The 13,817-nt window shown below is 48.0% G+C and overlaps 2 protein-coding genes across 2 annotated transcripts; one reads left to right on the forward strand and one right to left on the reverse strand.

Moving 5' to 3' along the window:
* Window positions 1-163: 163 nt before the first annotated feature.
* On the reverse strand, window positions 164-3,733 carry LOC139297840 (butyrophilin-like protein 2). Its single transcript, XM_070920647.1, has 7 exons — window positions 3,693-3,733; window positions 3,123-3,455; window positions 2,787-2,891; window positions 2,130-2,459; window positions 1,681-2,016; window positions 1,218-1,562; window positions 164-635 (listed from the first exon to the last, which is right to left on the reverse strand). Exons 1-7 carry the CDS (start codon window positions 3,706-3,708, stop codon window positions 625-627), a joined length of 1,476 nt encoding a protein of 491 aa, XP_070776748.1. The 5' UTR covers window positions 3,709-3,733; the 3' UTR covers window positions 164-624.
* Window positions 3,734-5,650: 1,917 nt separating this feature from the next.
* Window positions 5,651-11,282, forward strand: slc3a2b (solute carrier family 3 member 2b). The gene is made up of 8 exons (XM_070920632.1): window positions 5,651-5,988; window positions 7,835-8,025; window positions 8,354-8,527; window positions 8,660-8,757; window positions 9,433-9,575; window positions 10,223-10,538; window positions 10,691-10,750; window positions 10,935-11,282. The coding sequence occupies exons 1-8, from the start codon at window positions 5,654-5,656 to the stop codon at window positions 11,280-11,282; spliced, it is 1,665 nt and encodes a 554-aa protein (XP_070776733.1). The 5' UTR covers window positions 5,651-5,653.
* The last annotated feature ends 2,535 nt before the right edge of the window (window positions 11,283-13,817 follow it).

A 13,817-nucleotide genomic window follows, 5' to 3' on the forward strand; every position in this document is an offset into this window, starting at 1 on the left:
TACAATGAATAATCAATTTGTCGCGATAAAAGTAAATTACAAGTTCACATGAATCACAAAGTTATACTAAAATGATACAGCCCACAAGAAAAACATCTCAAAATAATAATACATTAAATAAGATAATTAAGGCAAGAAAATCAAATCAAATTGGCAATCAGAAAACCCATATTTCATTATTTTATAAGAGAACAGAAACTCAGTATTGCACATACAACATTTACATTGACAGCACTTCTGGATGTATGAAAATCAGATTAACAGTCAACTAGTCTACTGTAAACAGAGGATAGACCCAAACATTAACACAAAACATCTCTTTTTTTAAAATGAACATCTCCGTACCTGTAGTGACACACAAAAGACAGAACCACGAGCTGTGTGTGATAAACGTGGCTATCCTGGTGAAAAGAACAAAATAAACGCCATGCGTGAGTGATAATATCTGTTCTTTAGTTCTTTATTTACTGTAGTTCTCAGGTGGATGGAAGTGATGATCTGCCAAAGGTTTAGCAACAGACAGAGAGAGAAGCATGAAACAGAACCCGACACTGGATCAGTGGAGCTGCCCATCATCACACGTTAACGCTCTGCTTCATCTTGGTCTTCTTTACCTCCTCATCCTCATCTTCTCTCTGCAAACAGGAGACACGCAACAGTCAGTCCTGCTGAGCTCGGCCGAAGCCCTTTTCAGACATGGAGTCTGTAACATTGCTGCTTCAGGTGTTGTGGTGGAGACTCTCACGTTACAGGTCGGCTTCATTCAGACCTGAGAGACACTTGACTAGTGAGAGGACGCAGAGAGGTTTAAAGAGCGTCTTCTGTTCTCTCTCAGGCTGCATCACTGATGGATTTTAAATCCTACTTTGATGTTGAAGCTTTAATTAATGACCATTGTTAGTGCGAGGGACACTCGGCCTGCTTTCATCCAGTGAATCTTCTTTTCTCAGTAATTTAAGTAAAAAAGTTTTATCAAATCTGACACGAACACTTTGTTAAATTGTGACTCTTGTTTAATTCCTATTTGCTCACCTGCTGTATCCAAATAACTTTGCTGGATATTCATTTGTTGAAAATGTAAGCTGGTCAGACTGTTACTGTGCTTGTTTAACCTCCTTTGACCCGGCGGTAGCGCTGCGACGGGCAAAATGATTTCAATTTGGCAGACTGAGGACAATAAACCACTGTTGTATCTGGCCTGTATCTACAGTACTGACCTTTGACCTTGAAAGACACGATTTTCTCCCACGCGACCTCTCCGCTCACGCGGACAGTGCACAAGTATGAACCGTTGTCTCTGTCCGTGGGGTCAGTCAGGGTCAGACTGAGGTCTCCAGTTTGCAGGGGGTTTTTCTTCATCATGGTGCGGCCTCTGTAGAACTCGCCCTGTTTGTCAGACTGGTCTTGGCCATTCTGAAACACATGGACCGTCGTCAAGTGATGTAGGGTGATGCTCCAACAGCTCCACTCCACCGTTGCGTCCTCGGGCAGGTTAGCTGTGATTTGCCAAGGCAGCTTGGCAACCATCGCCATCTCATCCACCTCCACGTTCACACTGGAGACTGAAGGGGACCATAAACCGCAATGTCAGTTACACAAACAGCAGCAGTGACGCTGATGGTAACAGGAGCGGTGGCCTACACTGACCTCTGACCTCAGAGGTGTATCGACAGTACTGACCTTTGATGCGGTGCAGCACTACTTTCTTTGCCAAGACGTATCCATCCCTGCGGACGGTGCAGATGTAGGTCCCTCTGTCCCTGTAGCCAGAGTTCTGAAAGCTCACACTGAGGTCTTTGGATTGCAGTGGGTCATTGTTCATCTTTGTGCGACCATGATAATATTCATCTTGTTTGCCAGGCTGGTCTTGGCCGTTCTGATACACGTGGACCATCATGGCTTTGGGTTCAGTGTGCCTCCACTCAACTGTTGCATCTTCAGGCAGCTGAGCTGTAGTTATGAAGGGCAGTGTGACAGATTCAACCCACTCCCCGACCTCCACCACCTCCTGGAGGACTAAGAGGACATCAAACCACAACATTACTTCTACAAACAGCAGCAGGGGTGACACTGAGGGCAGCAGAAGCAGTGGCCTACACTGACCCCTGACCAGTATCTACAATACCGACCTGTGACTCTGAGCCGCACGACTTTCTGAGCCAGGATTTCTCTTTCCTTGTGGACGGTGCAGATGTAGGTGCCACTGTCCCTGTAGCTGGGGTCCCTCAGCGTCAGAGTGAGGTCTCCGCTTTTCAGTGGCTCTGTCTTCATGTTTGTGCGGCCGCGATATATCTTGTCCTGTTTGACAAGATGGTTGCTGACATTGTGATAAACGTGGACCTTCATGGGCTCGGGGGCACACCGGCTCCACTCCACTGTGACGTCCTCGGGCAGCTGGACTTTGGTTTTGTAAGGAAGCTCGACAAACCACACCCCCTCCTTCACTTCCACCTGGGAGACTAAGAAGACAACATCATGCGTCAGGCCTGGTGCTGCTGTTCTCTCTCTGTTTGGTTCAGAGGCCTGTGCTACGAAGCAGGAGGTTAGCGAGGTAACTTCAGGGTTAAGAAGTGAACCACCACTTCTCACATAACCTGCTCCAGAGCAGTGAAGCCAGATAACGAAAAGATATCCTGGGTGTGTTGAACTTGCTTCGTAGTACAGGCCTCTGGTCCAACACATTCTGGATCAGTTCAGGTCTATTTCTGATGGCATGGAGCAAGACCTGGGAGGGACATAACAGACTGCAGTAAACCTGCTCAAACTTAGAGTGAACACACACATACGTTTGACGGTCTTGTACTGAAGATATACTGCAAGACCCAAAGCAACGAGGGCAACAGCCAGGAGAACCAGGAGAACCCGGGCCTCAGCTGGGAAAGTGTACGGTTCTGTAAAAATAAACAACAACATGAACTTTATGGGATCCTAAAATAATCCTGTTAACGCTTCGTGACAGGTGAGAGCCGCAGACGAATAAGGAGGCTCCTGGGCAGCAGGTGTGAAAGACTGGAGGCTGCCTCCACATCTGGAGTCTGTGGTCCTCCTTGTTGTCTTTATATCTTAACTCTTAGATTGACCTGTGACCTCTGTTCAGCAGGGGGTTTGTGTTCGTTCCTAACCTTTGACCTGCAGATGTACATCTGTCCGTCTCACTTCATATCTGCCCATGCGGACGCTGCAGGTGTAGTTGCCGCTGTCAGAGAGGCGGGGTTTGTTCAGAATGAGGCTGAAGTCTCCAGTCAATCGAGCGTCAGCTGACATGGATGTCCGGCTGCTGTAACATTGGTTTTGAACATAAAACTCATCTTTGTCCTGATGCAGGTGGATGGTCGTGGGATTGAGATCGAAGCGGCTCCACACCACTACGGGGTCCTCAGATATCATGAATACCTTGCAGGGCAGCAGGACAGACTCCACCCCCTCATACACCTCAACAGTGATCGGCTGGAAAACTGCGAGGACACACAGACAGACGGCATGAATCTTATTTGTCCGTCTCATGTCTTCATCATCCTCACATGACTGAAGTGGTCAGCACTCATCAAGGATGTCTCGATTATTTATGTATTTGTTCCATTTATTTGTGTGCACATTAAAAAATAAAACTAATGTAAAGTATATATGTACACAAATATATACAGAGACACTTCTATAAACATTCAAAATGTTACTTAACTGAAAGAACTGACATGAAACTGGAGCCATCAGAGTGAAGGAGGAGGGTTATCTTACTGTGCACGAGGGTCGTAAACACCATAAACGCCACAAACGCCACCAACAACCAAAACGCCTCTAACACCGTCATCTTCGTGAACAAATAACAAAAGCCAGAAAGTCTGATTCTCTCTCCTTCCTCCTCATGAGCCGATCACAAAGAAAATGTCCTTTCAGTTTAAAGCGGCTCGAGGACACCAGGAATGTGACACATCGAGTTGGGGCAGGGCAGGTTTGTTTGTGCAGCACCTGGCAACAACATTAACACAACATTAAGTGCTTTATATAAGACATAAAGACACATTAAGACAAGACAGACAAGGAAGGAAGGACGGACGACTGGGCACTGAAAAGCACAAAGGAATCACTTTATCTGTGAAACCATCTGTGTTATCAGTCAGGAAGTCTTTCTTTGCCCCCCCCCCCCATCATTCTCTCCCTGTTCAGCTGACTATGGGCGTTACTCTCTCTTATCCAACCAGAGCTTGCTCTCCATCAGCCAATCATAATGCGGCTGTCAAAACTTAAGTCTGTTCTCTCAGTTGTCATTTCGAGCTCTCAGCCCCCTCCACCACCACCAGTGTCTTGACTCCATGGACTCCATTGACTTTAAATACGATGGCGCCACGATGGTGCATGTGTCAATAAATAATTGTTCAGTCATATCGAGTCTCTGCTGATTGAATTGGACTTAAAGTTTGGTTCAGTTCAGTTCAAGAGTTAATAAAAAGAGTAATAATATTAAAACGTTCAGAATGAGCTCCACCTCCACCAACTCCAACAGTAACATCCTGCGTCACATTAATGAGGAGGAATAATCCTCCAGAATCTCTAACAGGAGGACAGACACAGGAGGACAGACACAGGAGGACAGACACAGGTGAACAGACACAGGGGGACAGACACAGGAGGACAGACGCAGGAGGACAGTCACAGGTGAACAGACACAGGGGGACAGACACAGGAGGACAGTCACAGGAGGACAGACGCAGGAGGACAGTCACAGGAGGACAGACACAGGAGGACAGACGCAGGTGAACAGACACAGGGGGACAGACACAGGTGAACAGACACAGGAGGACAGACGCAGGAGGACAGACGCAGGAGGACAGTCACAGGTGAACAGACACAGGTGAACAGACACAGGAGGACAGACACAGGAGGACAGACACAGGAGGACAGACGCAGGTGAACAGACACAGGTGAACAGACACAGGAGGACAGACACAGGAGGACAGTCACAGGTGAACAGACACAGGGGGACAGACACAGGAGGACAGACACAGGAGGACAGACACAGGAGGACAGACGCAGGTGAACAGACACAGGGGGACAGACGCAGGTGAACAGACACAGGAGGACAGACACAGGAGGACAGTCACAGGGGGACAGACACAGGAGGACAGACACAGGAGGACAGACGCAGGTGAACAGACACAGGGGGACAGACACAGGAGGACATCTGACTTAAGGACAGTTTACTGATGATACTTATAACGAATGGTACAATATCTACATCTCTCTCTGTGCACTACAGTATAATCCCTTTACCTTTATTTCGTTCGGTGAATTTACTGTAAATTATAGTTGTTTTTTAGTTTTAGTAGCTTTTTTATAACAGTCTTTATTGTTTTTATTTATTATATCTGATGTCTCTTGTTATTGCACTATCCTGTGTGCTGCTGGAACAATGCAAATTTGGTCTTATCTTACTGGCTGAGACTACACTCTGAGGGTTAGGCACCATAATTCCCAGATTTCCGACAGCATTGAAAGCAGCATTAGCTGCAGCGTCGCGGTCAGCCCTCAGACGGACAGACAGACAGACAGACATCTCAGACACGTCTGACGGCACAGAAGAGCTCTGCGGTTCACAAACACTCGTGTCTTTTCACTTTGACTGGGACCGGCAGTAACCTGACGGGGCGTCGCCGGGATGAACACGGAGGAGACCCACGTGGAGCTGAAGGATGCTGAGACCAAAGATGCTGAGCCGAAGGATGCGGCGGGTCCCGCTCAGGCCGCTGCGGATGCTGACGCGACGGAGGCCGATGTGAGCGAAGCCGATCTGGACCAGGAGGAGCAGGAGAAGCAGCCGATGACCGGAGGAGGAGACCGGGCTGAGGACGCTCCGTCTGCCGGCGGAGAGGCGGCGGCGGCGGCGGCGGAGAAAAACGGCTCCGTGAAGCTGAAGATCCCCGAGGAGGCGGAGGAGGTGAAATTCACCGGGCTGAACAAGGAGGAGCTGCTGAGGGTGGCCGGGACCCCCGGGTGAGGAGGACCGCACAGGCCCGGATACACACTCACACACACACACACACACACACACAAAGCCGCTACACTACACAGGCAGTAATTATACACCGACAGTATTTGTTCACACAGTGTGTGTTATTTCAGTGCAGACCGACCTGGGATCAGCTGGCTCTGACAGGGTGTGGCTCTCTGCATTTTAAAGAAGGCCTCATCCCAAAACAGTGGCACCCAAACACGAGCTGACATGTAGACATGTCATACACATCATCTTTACTCCATCACACAGAGCAAAGACTGACTACTGAATTTGATGAACCCAGAAGACTGAGACGTATAACTGTGTCCTGCTAAGTAAACCCAGTGTCAGCCCAGTTTGTGTTGTGGTCCCACAGGAAAACACCCCCTGCTTCCTCTTTGTACATACTGCAGCCTGCGTCGAGAAAACGGCTGCAGATTTAGCTCAGAGATCCTGCTGCTATAAATAACGTAGCTGTAGGTGCTGCTGCGCGTAGAAGCAGCAAAACCACGTTGTGTTTTCATGGAGGACGTTCAGAAAACATGTTTTCTGGTCTTCCTCCATGTTTTCTGGTCTTCCTCCGTGTTTGTTTTCTGGTCTTCCTCCATGTTTCTGGTCTTCCTCCATGTTTCTGGTCTTCCTCCATGTTTGTTTTCTGACCGTCCTCCATGTTTTCTGACCGTCCTCCATGTTTCTGGTCTTCCTCCGTGTTTGTTTTCTGGTCTTCCTCCATGTTTCTGGTCTTCCTCCATGTTTCTGGTCTTCCTCCATGTTTGTTTTCTGACCGTCCTCCATGTTTTCTGACCGTCCTCCATGTTTCTGGTCTTCCTCCATGTTTCTGGTCTTCCTCCATGTTTGTTTTCTGGTCTTCCTCCATGTTTCTGGTCTTCCTCCGTGTTTCTGGTCTTCCTCCATGTTTGTTTTCTGACCGTCCTCCATGTTTTCTGACCGTCCTCCATGTTTGTGGTCTTCCTCCGTGTTTGTTTTCTGGTCTTCCTCCATGTTTCTGGTCTTTCTCCATGTTTCTGGTCTTCCTCCATGTTTCTGGTCTTCCTCCATGTTTGTTTTCTGACCGTCCTCCATGTTTTCTGACCGTCCTCCATGTTTCTGGTCTTCCTCCATGTTTGTTTTCTGGTCTTCCTCCATGTTTCTGGTCTTCCTCCATGTTTGTTTTCTGGTCTTCCTCCGTGTTTCTGGTCTTCCTCCATGTTTGTTTTCTGGTCTTCCTCCATGTTTCTGGTCTTTCTCCATGTTTCTGGTCTTCCTCCATGTTTCTGGTCTTCCTCCATGTTTGTTTTCTGACCGTCCTCCATGTTTTCTGACCGTCCTCCATGTGTCTGGTCTTCCTCCATGTTTGTTTTCTGACCGTCCTCCATGTTTTCTGACCGTCCTCCATGTTTCTGGTCTTCCTCCGTGTTTGTTTTCTGGTCTTCCTCCGTGTTTCTGGTCTTCCTCCATGTTTCTGGTCTTCCTCCATGTTTGTTTTCTGACCGTCCTCCATGTTTTCTGACCGTCCTCCGTGTTTCTGGTCTTCCTCCATGTTTGTTTTCTGACCGTCCTCCATGTTTTCTGACCGTCCTCCATGTGTCTGGTCTTCCTCCATGTTTGTTTTCTGACCGTCCTCCATGTTTTCTGACCGTCCTCCATGTTTCTGGTCTTCCTCCGTGTTTGTTTTCTGGTCTTCCTCCATGTTTCTGGTCTTCCTCCATGTTTTCTGGTCTTCCTCCGTGTTTCTGGTCTTCCTCCATGTTTGTTTTCTGACCGTCCTCCATGTTTCTGGTCTTCCTCCATGTTTGTTTTCTGACCGTCCTCCATGTTTTCTGGTCGTCCTCCATGTTTCCTCAGCTGGGTGCGGACCCGCTGGGCGTTGCTGGTGGTGTTCTGGCTCGGCTGGTTGGGGATGTTGGTCGGAGCCGTCCTCATCATCCTGCAGGCTCCTCGCTGCAGAGATCTACCTGCCACCAACTGGTGGAACGACGGCCCGCTGTACCAGATCGGAAAAATCCAGGCCTTCACCGACGCCCACGACCTGAAGGGTGAGAACATCCGGCATTCGCAAGGCATTCTGGGAGATTAAGAGAGAGTAACAGCAGTTTAAAGGAGAAGTGGGTGGGTGGATTGTTGCTTAACTCACCCCAATATTGCCGACTACATGTCTGCTGACATTCAGTGGAAGTGAAACAGTTTGAACTTTGAGTCAGCGAGCTGGTCAACACATCTTCCTGCCACACCATGTGTGACCAAATGCCAACTACAGACAGCTGAGGTTAGCTTCTCCACAGTGTATTTGGTTGGTGTAGTTTTAGCCATGCTAACAGCGTAGCTCTGGCTCCATCTGAACATCTTGCTCCTCCTCCTCCTCAGGCCTGGAGCAGAAGATCGGCAGCCTGTCTCAGTTGAAGGTTAAAGGTCTGTTGGTCGGACCGATCCACGTCGCTCCAGGAGACGAAGACATGAGCCTGAGGTTTGAGGAGATTTCCCCTGAGGCTGGAAACCTGGAGCAGTTTAAAAGCCTCGTCCAGGCCGCTCATAAGAAGGGTGAGGACATTCATGGGTACAGTATGATTGTTTTATCATGTATTTAAGTACAGTACTGAAGTAAATCTACTTACCTTTCATCTGTGCATCTCACACATACCTGTTCAGTTTACGTGCTGTGTGTTTCTGCAGGTATTTTTGTGGTTCTGGATCTGACTCCAAACTACCAGGGATCATCTGGACCCTGGTTCTCCAACACCAGTGTGACCAACGTAGCTGAGAGACTGAAGGTGAATACTCAACATGCAGCTGAAAGTGTGGAAGACAGAGGCAGAGATACTGTGAGAGGTTCAGGTGCATACAGGTGATGTAAAAACAGCAGCAAGTTATTGTAGTTTGGCTGCTGATTTGACGGCTCACCAACACAGTCAGCTGATTTTAAGATTTTATGATATTTAAAATAGCGTCAAGTCTGAACACACAGACATGAGTTCTTATGTACATATATTTCTAGATGTGTGTGTTACACATTCAATATATTACTAATAATAGTATGTCCCTGAAGAAACGTCCATAAATCTGTTTAGAAATCATCAATCAAAGGCGCTTTTTATAACTGCAGAACCTGCCTGAGAACCATCATGTTTTTAAGTTTCCTTCAGTGTCACAGTGATCAGTGATGGTTGTCTGTACATCCATGAGTACACTGACTGGAGCTGCTAACAGCTAATTTGGCTACTTTTAATCCCAAATATAGGACAGGGGGTCATCCTGATCTACAAAAGTCACCTCCTGAGATGACATAACAGTTCAAGTTGCACTGTGATAAATGTGGAAGCTCAAAACCATCAGAAATAAGAACCGAGTCAAACTGAACACCACAAAGTGATGATGTATAGTGATCTGACCTGTGTGAGACAGCAGAGGGCGCTGTTGTTGTGTCTAACTGCTGTCTCTGTCCTCAGTCTGCTCTGGTGTTCTGGCTGAAGGAAGGCGTGGACGGTGTGCAGCTGTCGGGGGTGGAGCGGGTGGCCAGCGTGGTGCCGTCTCTGTGGACCGACATCCGAGCCATCGTACAGAACGGGACGGACGAGCGTCCCAACAAGAGGTCAGAAACCAAACTGTCAAACTGGGACCAGGTCCAGCTCATTCAGGTCTCACCTTAACCAAAACACAAGGCAGCTCCATCAACATACATCCTGTTCAGAACTGGTCCGGCATCAGTCAGATTCTTCAAGTTCTTAAAAAAACACACAAGGAGGAAGAAAAGAAAATCCAAAGAGCTGAGAGAGTAGGTAAAGAATAAAGAACATAAAGAACAAGAAAATAAACCAACAAATCCGAGAACAACATCCGTCCCACAGCTCAGCATCTCCTCCACGTCCAAATCTACATGTACAGCATAAACATGACCCTGTATCTTCATCTAGAGTCATGTTGAGGTCGTCACACCACTTTGTCCTCTAGTCCTGTAACTGTAAATAAATCTGTTCTTAACACATGATTATAGTTGTCCTCTCTTACAAAACAAATCTTTAAACAGCTTCAGAATCAGTTTGAATTCACCTAAACTGATCAGCGTCAGGCTTGTTGAAAAGGCGAGAACGTGGAGGACGTGATGGTGAGCTTCAAAAACTTAATGTTTGCAAAGTCTTGAAACTGAAAGTCAAGTTTTACTTTAAACTGATGAAAACACGACGTATACATCCTTTTACACCTAAAAATCTGGATTTCATAAAATGATGTGTTTTCCAGAGTCCTGATTGGCGTCACAGAGCGCTCCTCGTCTGAAGACGTGTCCGACCTCCTCTCCTCCACCGGCGTCGACCTGCTGATCTCCAGGGTCCTCCGCCCCGTCAACACGGACGCCGTGGAGCACGCTCGGTCCGTCCAGCTCTTGTATTCGTCCCACAACCAGACCAAGCTGGCCTGGAGCCTGGGGGGGCGGGCCGAGGGTCACCTGGCGTCGCTGGTGGGCACGGCTCTGGTCAAGCTGCACCAGCTGCTGCTGCTCACGCTGCCCGGGACGCCAGTCTTCAACTATGGAGACGAGATCGGCCTGATGGACGAGGTGAGGACGCTGTGAATCCTCAGAAACGCATTTTATAATCTCAATCCATAATCCATAAATCAGACGTGATGATTGATTATTACTGATCATAGTCTCTGCATATTAATTGTCCTCCTGATTGATCTTGACATCTTTTATCATCTCTGTTTAAGGGCACCAAGTTTCCCAGAATGCTTTGGGACTCTGACGAGGAGCTGAATGGGACTCTGCAGGTAAACAGTCACATCGTCAACAAAACATGGAGATACTGCACGTTAAAAACTTCTTATTTATACTGATGATGAAGGGAAAAAACTACAGAATAGCATGGAGTGTAAGTCAGTACAAGAAGTACTAGAAGTACAAACAGCAGTAGTAGTAGTAGCAGTGTGTATTGATGTTGTCCTCTCTGTGCAGGAGGAGAGGGCTGAGCGTCTGTCCTGTCGCAGGTTTTTCCGCGGCCTCAGCGAGCTGCGTGGTAAAGAGCGCTCCCTGCTGTTCGGAGACTTCCTCCTCCTCTCTAACTCCTCCTCCTCCCTGGCGTACCTGCGGGTCTGGGATCAGAGCGAGCGTTACCTGGCCGCCTTCAACTGGGCGGAGGAGGCGGCGGTGCTGCAGCTGAGCGATGCGTCACTGCCTCGGCAGGCTGCGGTCGTCCTCAGCACCAACAGCAGCGTCCTGCCTGCAGACAGCAGCGTGGACCTGACAAACCTGCGGCTCGGCCCCGGGCAGGCCGCGCTCCTCAGGTTTCCCTACCCTGGATAGAGTTTAGGTGTTCAGGTGTTTCAGGTGTTATCTCCAGAAAACATGATGGTTAAAGCTCCATTCAGGCAGGATGAACTCACAGGGGGAGGTGGGGAAGGAAATCCTTTGATTTAACTCGTTCAGGATGACATTTTAACCCTGCTGACAGGATCTGGTCTGTAACAGACATGGAGACATTCAGCAGGACAGGGACTATAGAGAAAGACTAAAGCCTCCCCAGGGGGCGCCAGAGAGCTGAAGGGGAGGCAAAGATACTGCAGGAGGTGAATTAGAGTCAAAGATCACACTCCTTCTTCTCAGAGTCATAGCTCAGTCCACTTCCAGAGGACATCATTGTCTCTGACATGTCCATCAGAATAAACCTCCAGAAATCCACTCAGAGAGAAAGACGCTGAAGAACCTGCCTGAGAATCCTCCTGTTTTTAAGTTTCCTTCAATGTCTCAGTGATCAGTGATAGTTGTCTGTCCACCCATGAGGACACTGCAGACAGGAGCTGCTAACAGCTGATTCAGCTGCTGTTTATAATGTAAACAAATATAGAACAACAGCACATCTGATTAGCTTTAATTGTTTCTGTCGTCTTATTGGTCCAAATAGACCAATATGGTGTTATGATGTTTCCATTAATCAGAACAACATTTTTGACTTCCTCCATTTTCACACAAAAGTCAAAAGTGAGCTGATAAAATGCAGCAGGAGAAGAAACTTTGAGGATTTCAGCTAGAGGAGGAAGCAGGTTCTCAGACTAATCACAGACCAGAGCAGGTGATGTTGTTCAGTCCACCTCCTCCACACACAGACGTCCAGTCTGGACGGAGCTTTACTTACCTGGTTAACACAGTTAATAAACGTCTTGTGGTGTTTTTTGGTGAATATAAATGTTTCCATGTGACGATACAGCTGCCCTCTCTATAAAGTGCATTCTGTGAAAACAACAAAAATAAAAACAGGGAAAGTCATTTTCTGTCTGATGTGTTTGTCGTGTGTGAGTCTTAAAGAGTGAACCTTTAGGTAGAACAACTATTAGACTTTATTCATGATGTTTTCTGCAAGCTGTCGTTTGAACAGTATCTGTAGTTTATTCCTGACTCTGATCATCTCCACTGCTGGAAGGAGCGTTTAGTTCCAGAGTTCATTTAACTAAATGATTGATTATTACCATGAAGCACAGCTTATAATTTAAAGTTACACACGCCAATCACTTTTAGACTACATATATAATATATGATGTAAACGTGTAGTTCAGCACGAAAATGAAGATTAATGTGCAGTAAAGTGTTCATGAAGTTCATGAAGACGCCGCTCATCTGCAGTGATTCTGTCGTTATTTCTGTATCAGACCTGCTGGACATGAACACATAAACAACAAAGAAAAGATCAAGAAACCTGAAAATATCCCATCCCTGTCGCCCTGACCTCTCACCTTATGAAGACCATGGAGAGGATCATCCTCAAACACCTGCGACCCCTGGTGAGCACATCGCTGGACCCCCTCCAGTTTGCTTACCGTCCCTGTGCTACAACACAGATCCCTTTCCCACCTAGAAAACACTGGAAGCACTGTGAGGATCATGTTCTTTGACTTCTCCAGTGCCTTCAACACCATCCAGCCAGCACTGCTGAGGGTGAAGTTGGAGGGAGCGGGAGTGGACCGTCACCTGGCTTCATGGACAATCGACTACCTCACCAACAGACCACAGTATGTGAGGCTCCGGGACTGTGTGTCTGATGTGGTGGTCTGCAGCACGGGGCCCCCCAGGGTGCGGTTCTCTCTCCATTCCTCTTCACCCTCTACACCTCAGACTTCAGACACAACACTGTCAGCTGTCACATCCATCAGCTCTCTGACGACACTGCCATCGTTGGATGTGTGTCTGAGGGGAACCACCTGGAATACAGGGAGGTCATCAGCGACTTTGTCAGCTGGTGTGAGCTCAACCAGCTTCACAACAACGCCAGCAAGACGAAGAAGATGATGATCGATTTCAGGAGGAAGTCATCCAGCATCACACCGGTGAACATCCAGGGTTTGGACATTGAGGTGATGGAGAACTACAAATTCCTGGGTGTTCTCCTGAACAATAAACTGGACTGGTCTGACCACACTCAGGCCCTGTACAAGAAGGGTCAAAGACCACCTGCTGAGGAGGCTGAGGTCCTTCAGTGTGTGCAGGAAACTGCTCCGGACTTTTTATGACACTGTGGTAGCTTCGGCTATCTTCTATGCTGTGGTCTGCTGGGGGGGGGGGGGCAGCACAGCCTGATTAGGCGAGCCAGCTCTGTTCTGGACTGCCCGCTGGACTCCATTGAGGAGACGGGGGAGAGGAGGATGTTAGCCAAGCTGACATCCATCATGGACAACACCTCCCACCCCCTGCACGAGACTGTGGGGGCCCTGAGCAGCTCCTTCAGCAGCAGACTGCTACACCCACGGTGTAAGAAGGAGCGCTACCGCAGGTCGTTCATTCCTACGGCTATAAGACTGTTTAACTGCACATAAATCTGCACATCTGTACATATTTTATATTTTCCGT

This window comes from Enoplosus armatus, chromosome 15 (assembly GCF_043641665.1).
Source record: "Enoplosus armatus isolate fEnoArm2 chromosome 15, fEnoArm2.hap1, whole genome shotgun sequence".
NCBI classification, from domain to species: domain Eukaryota; kingdom Metazoa; phylum Chordata; class Actinopteri; order Centrarchiformes; family Enoplosidae; genus Enoplosus; species Enoplosus armatus.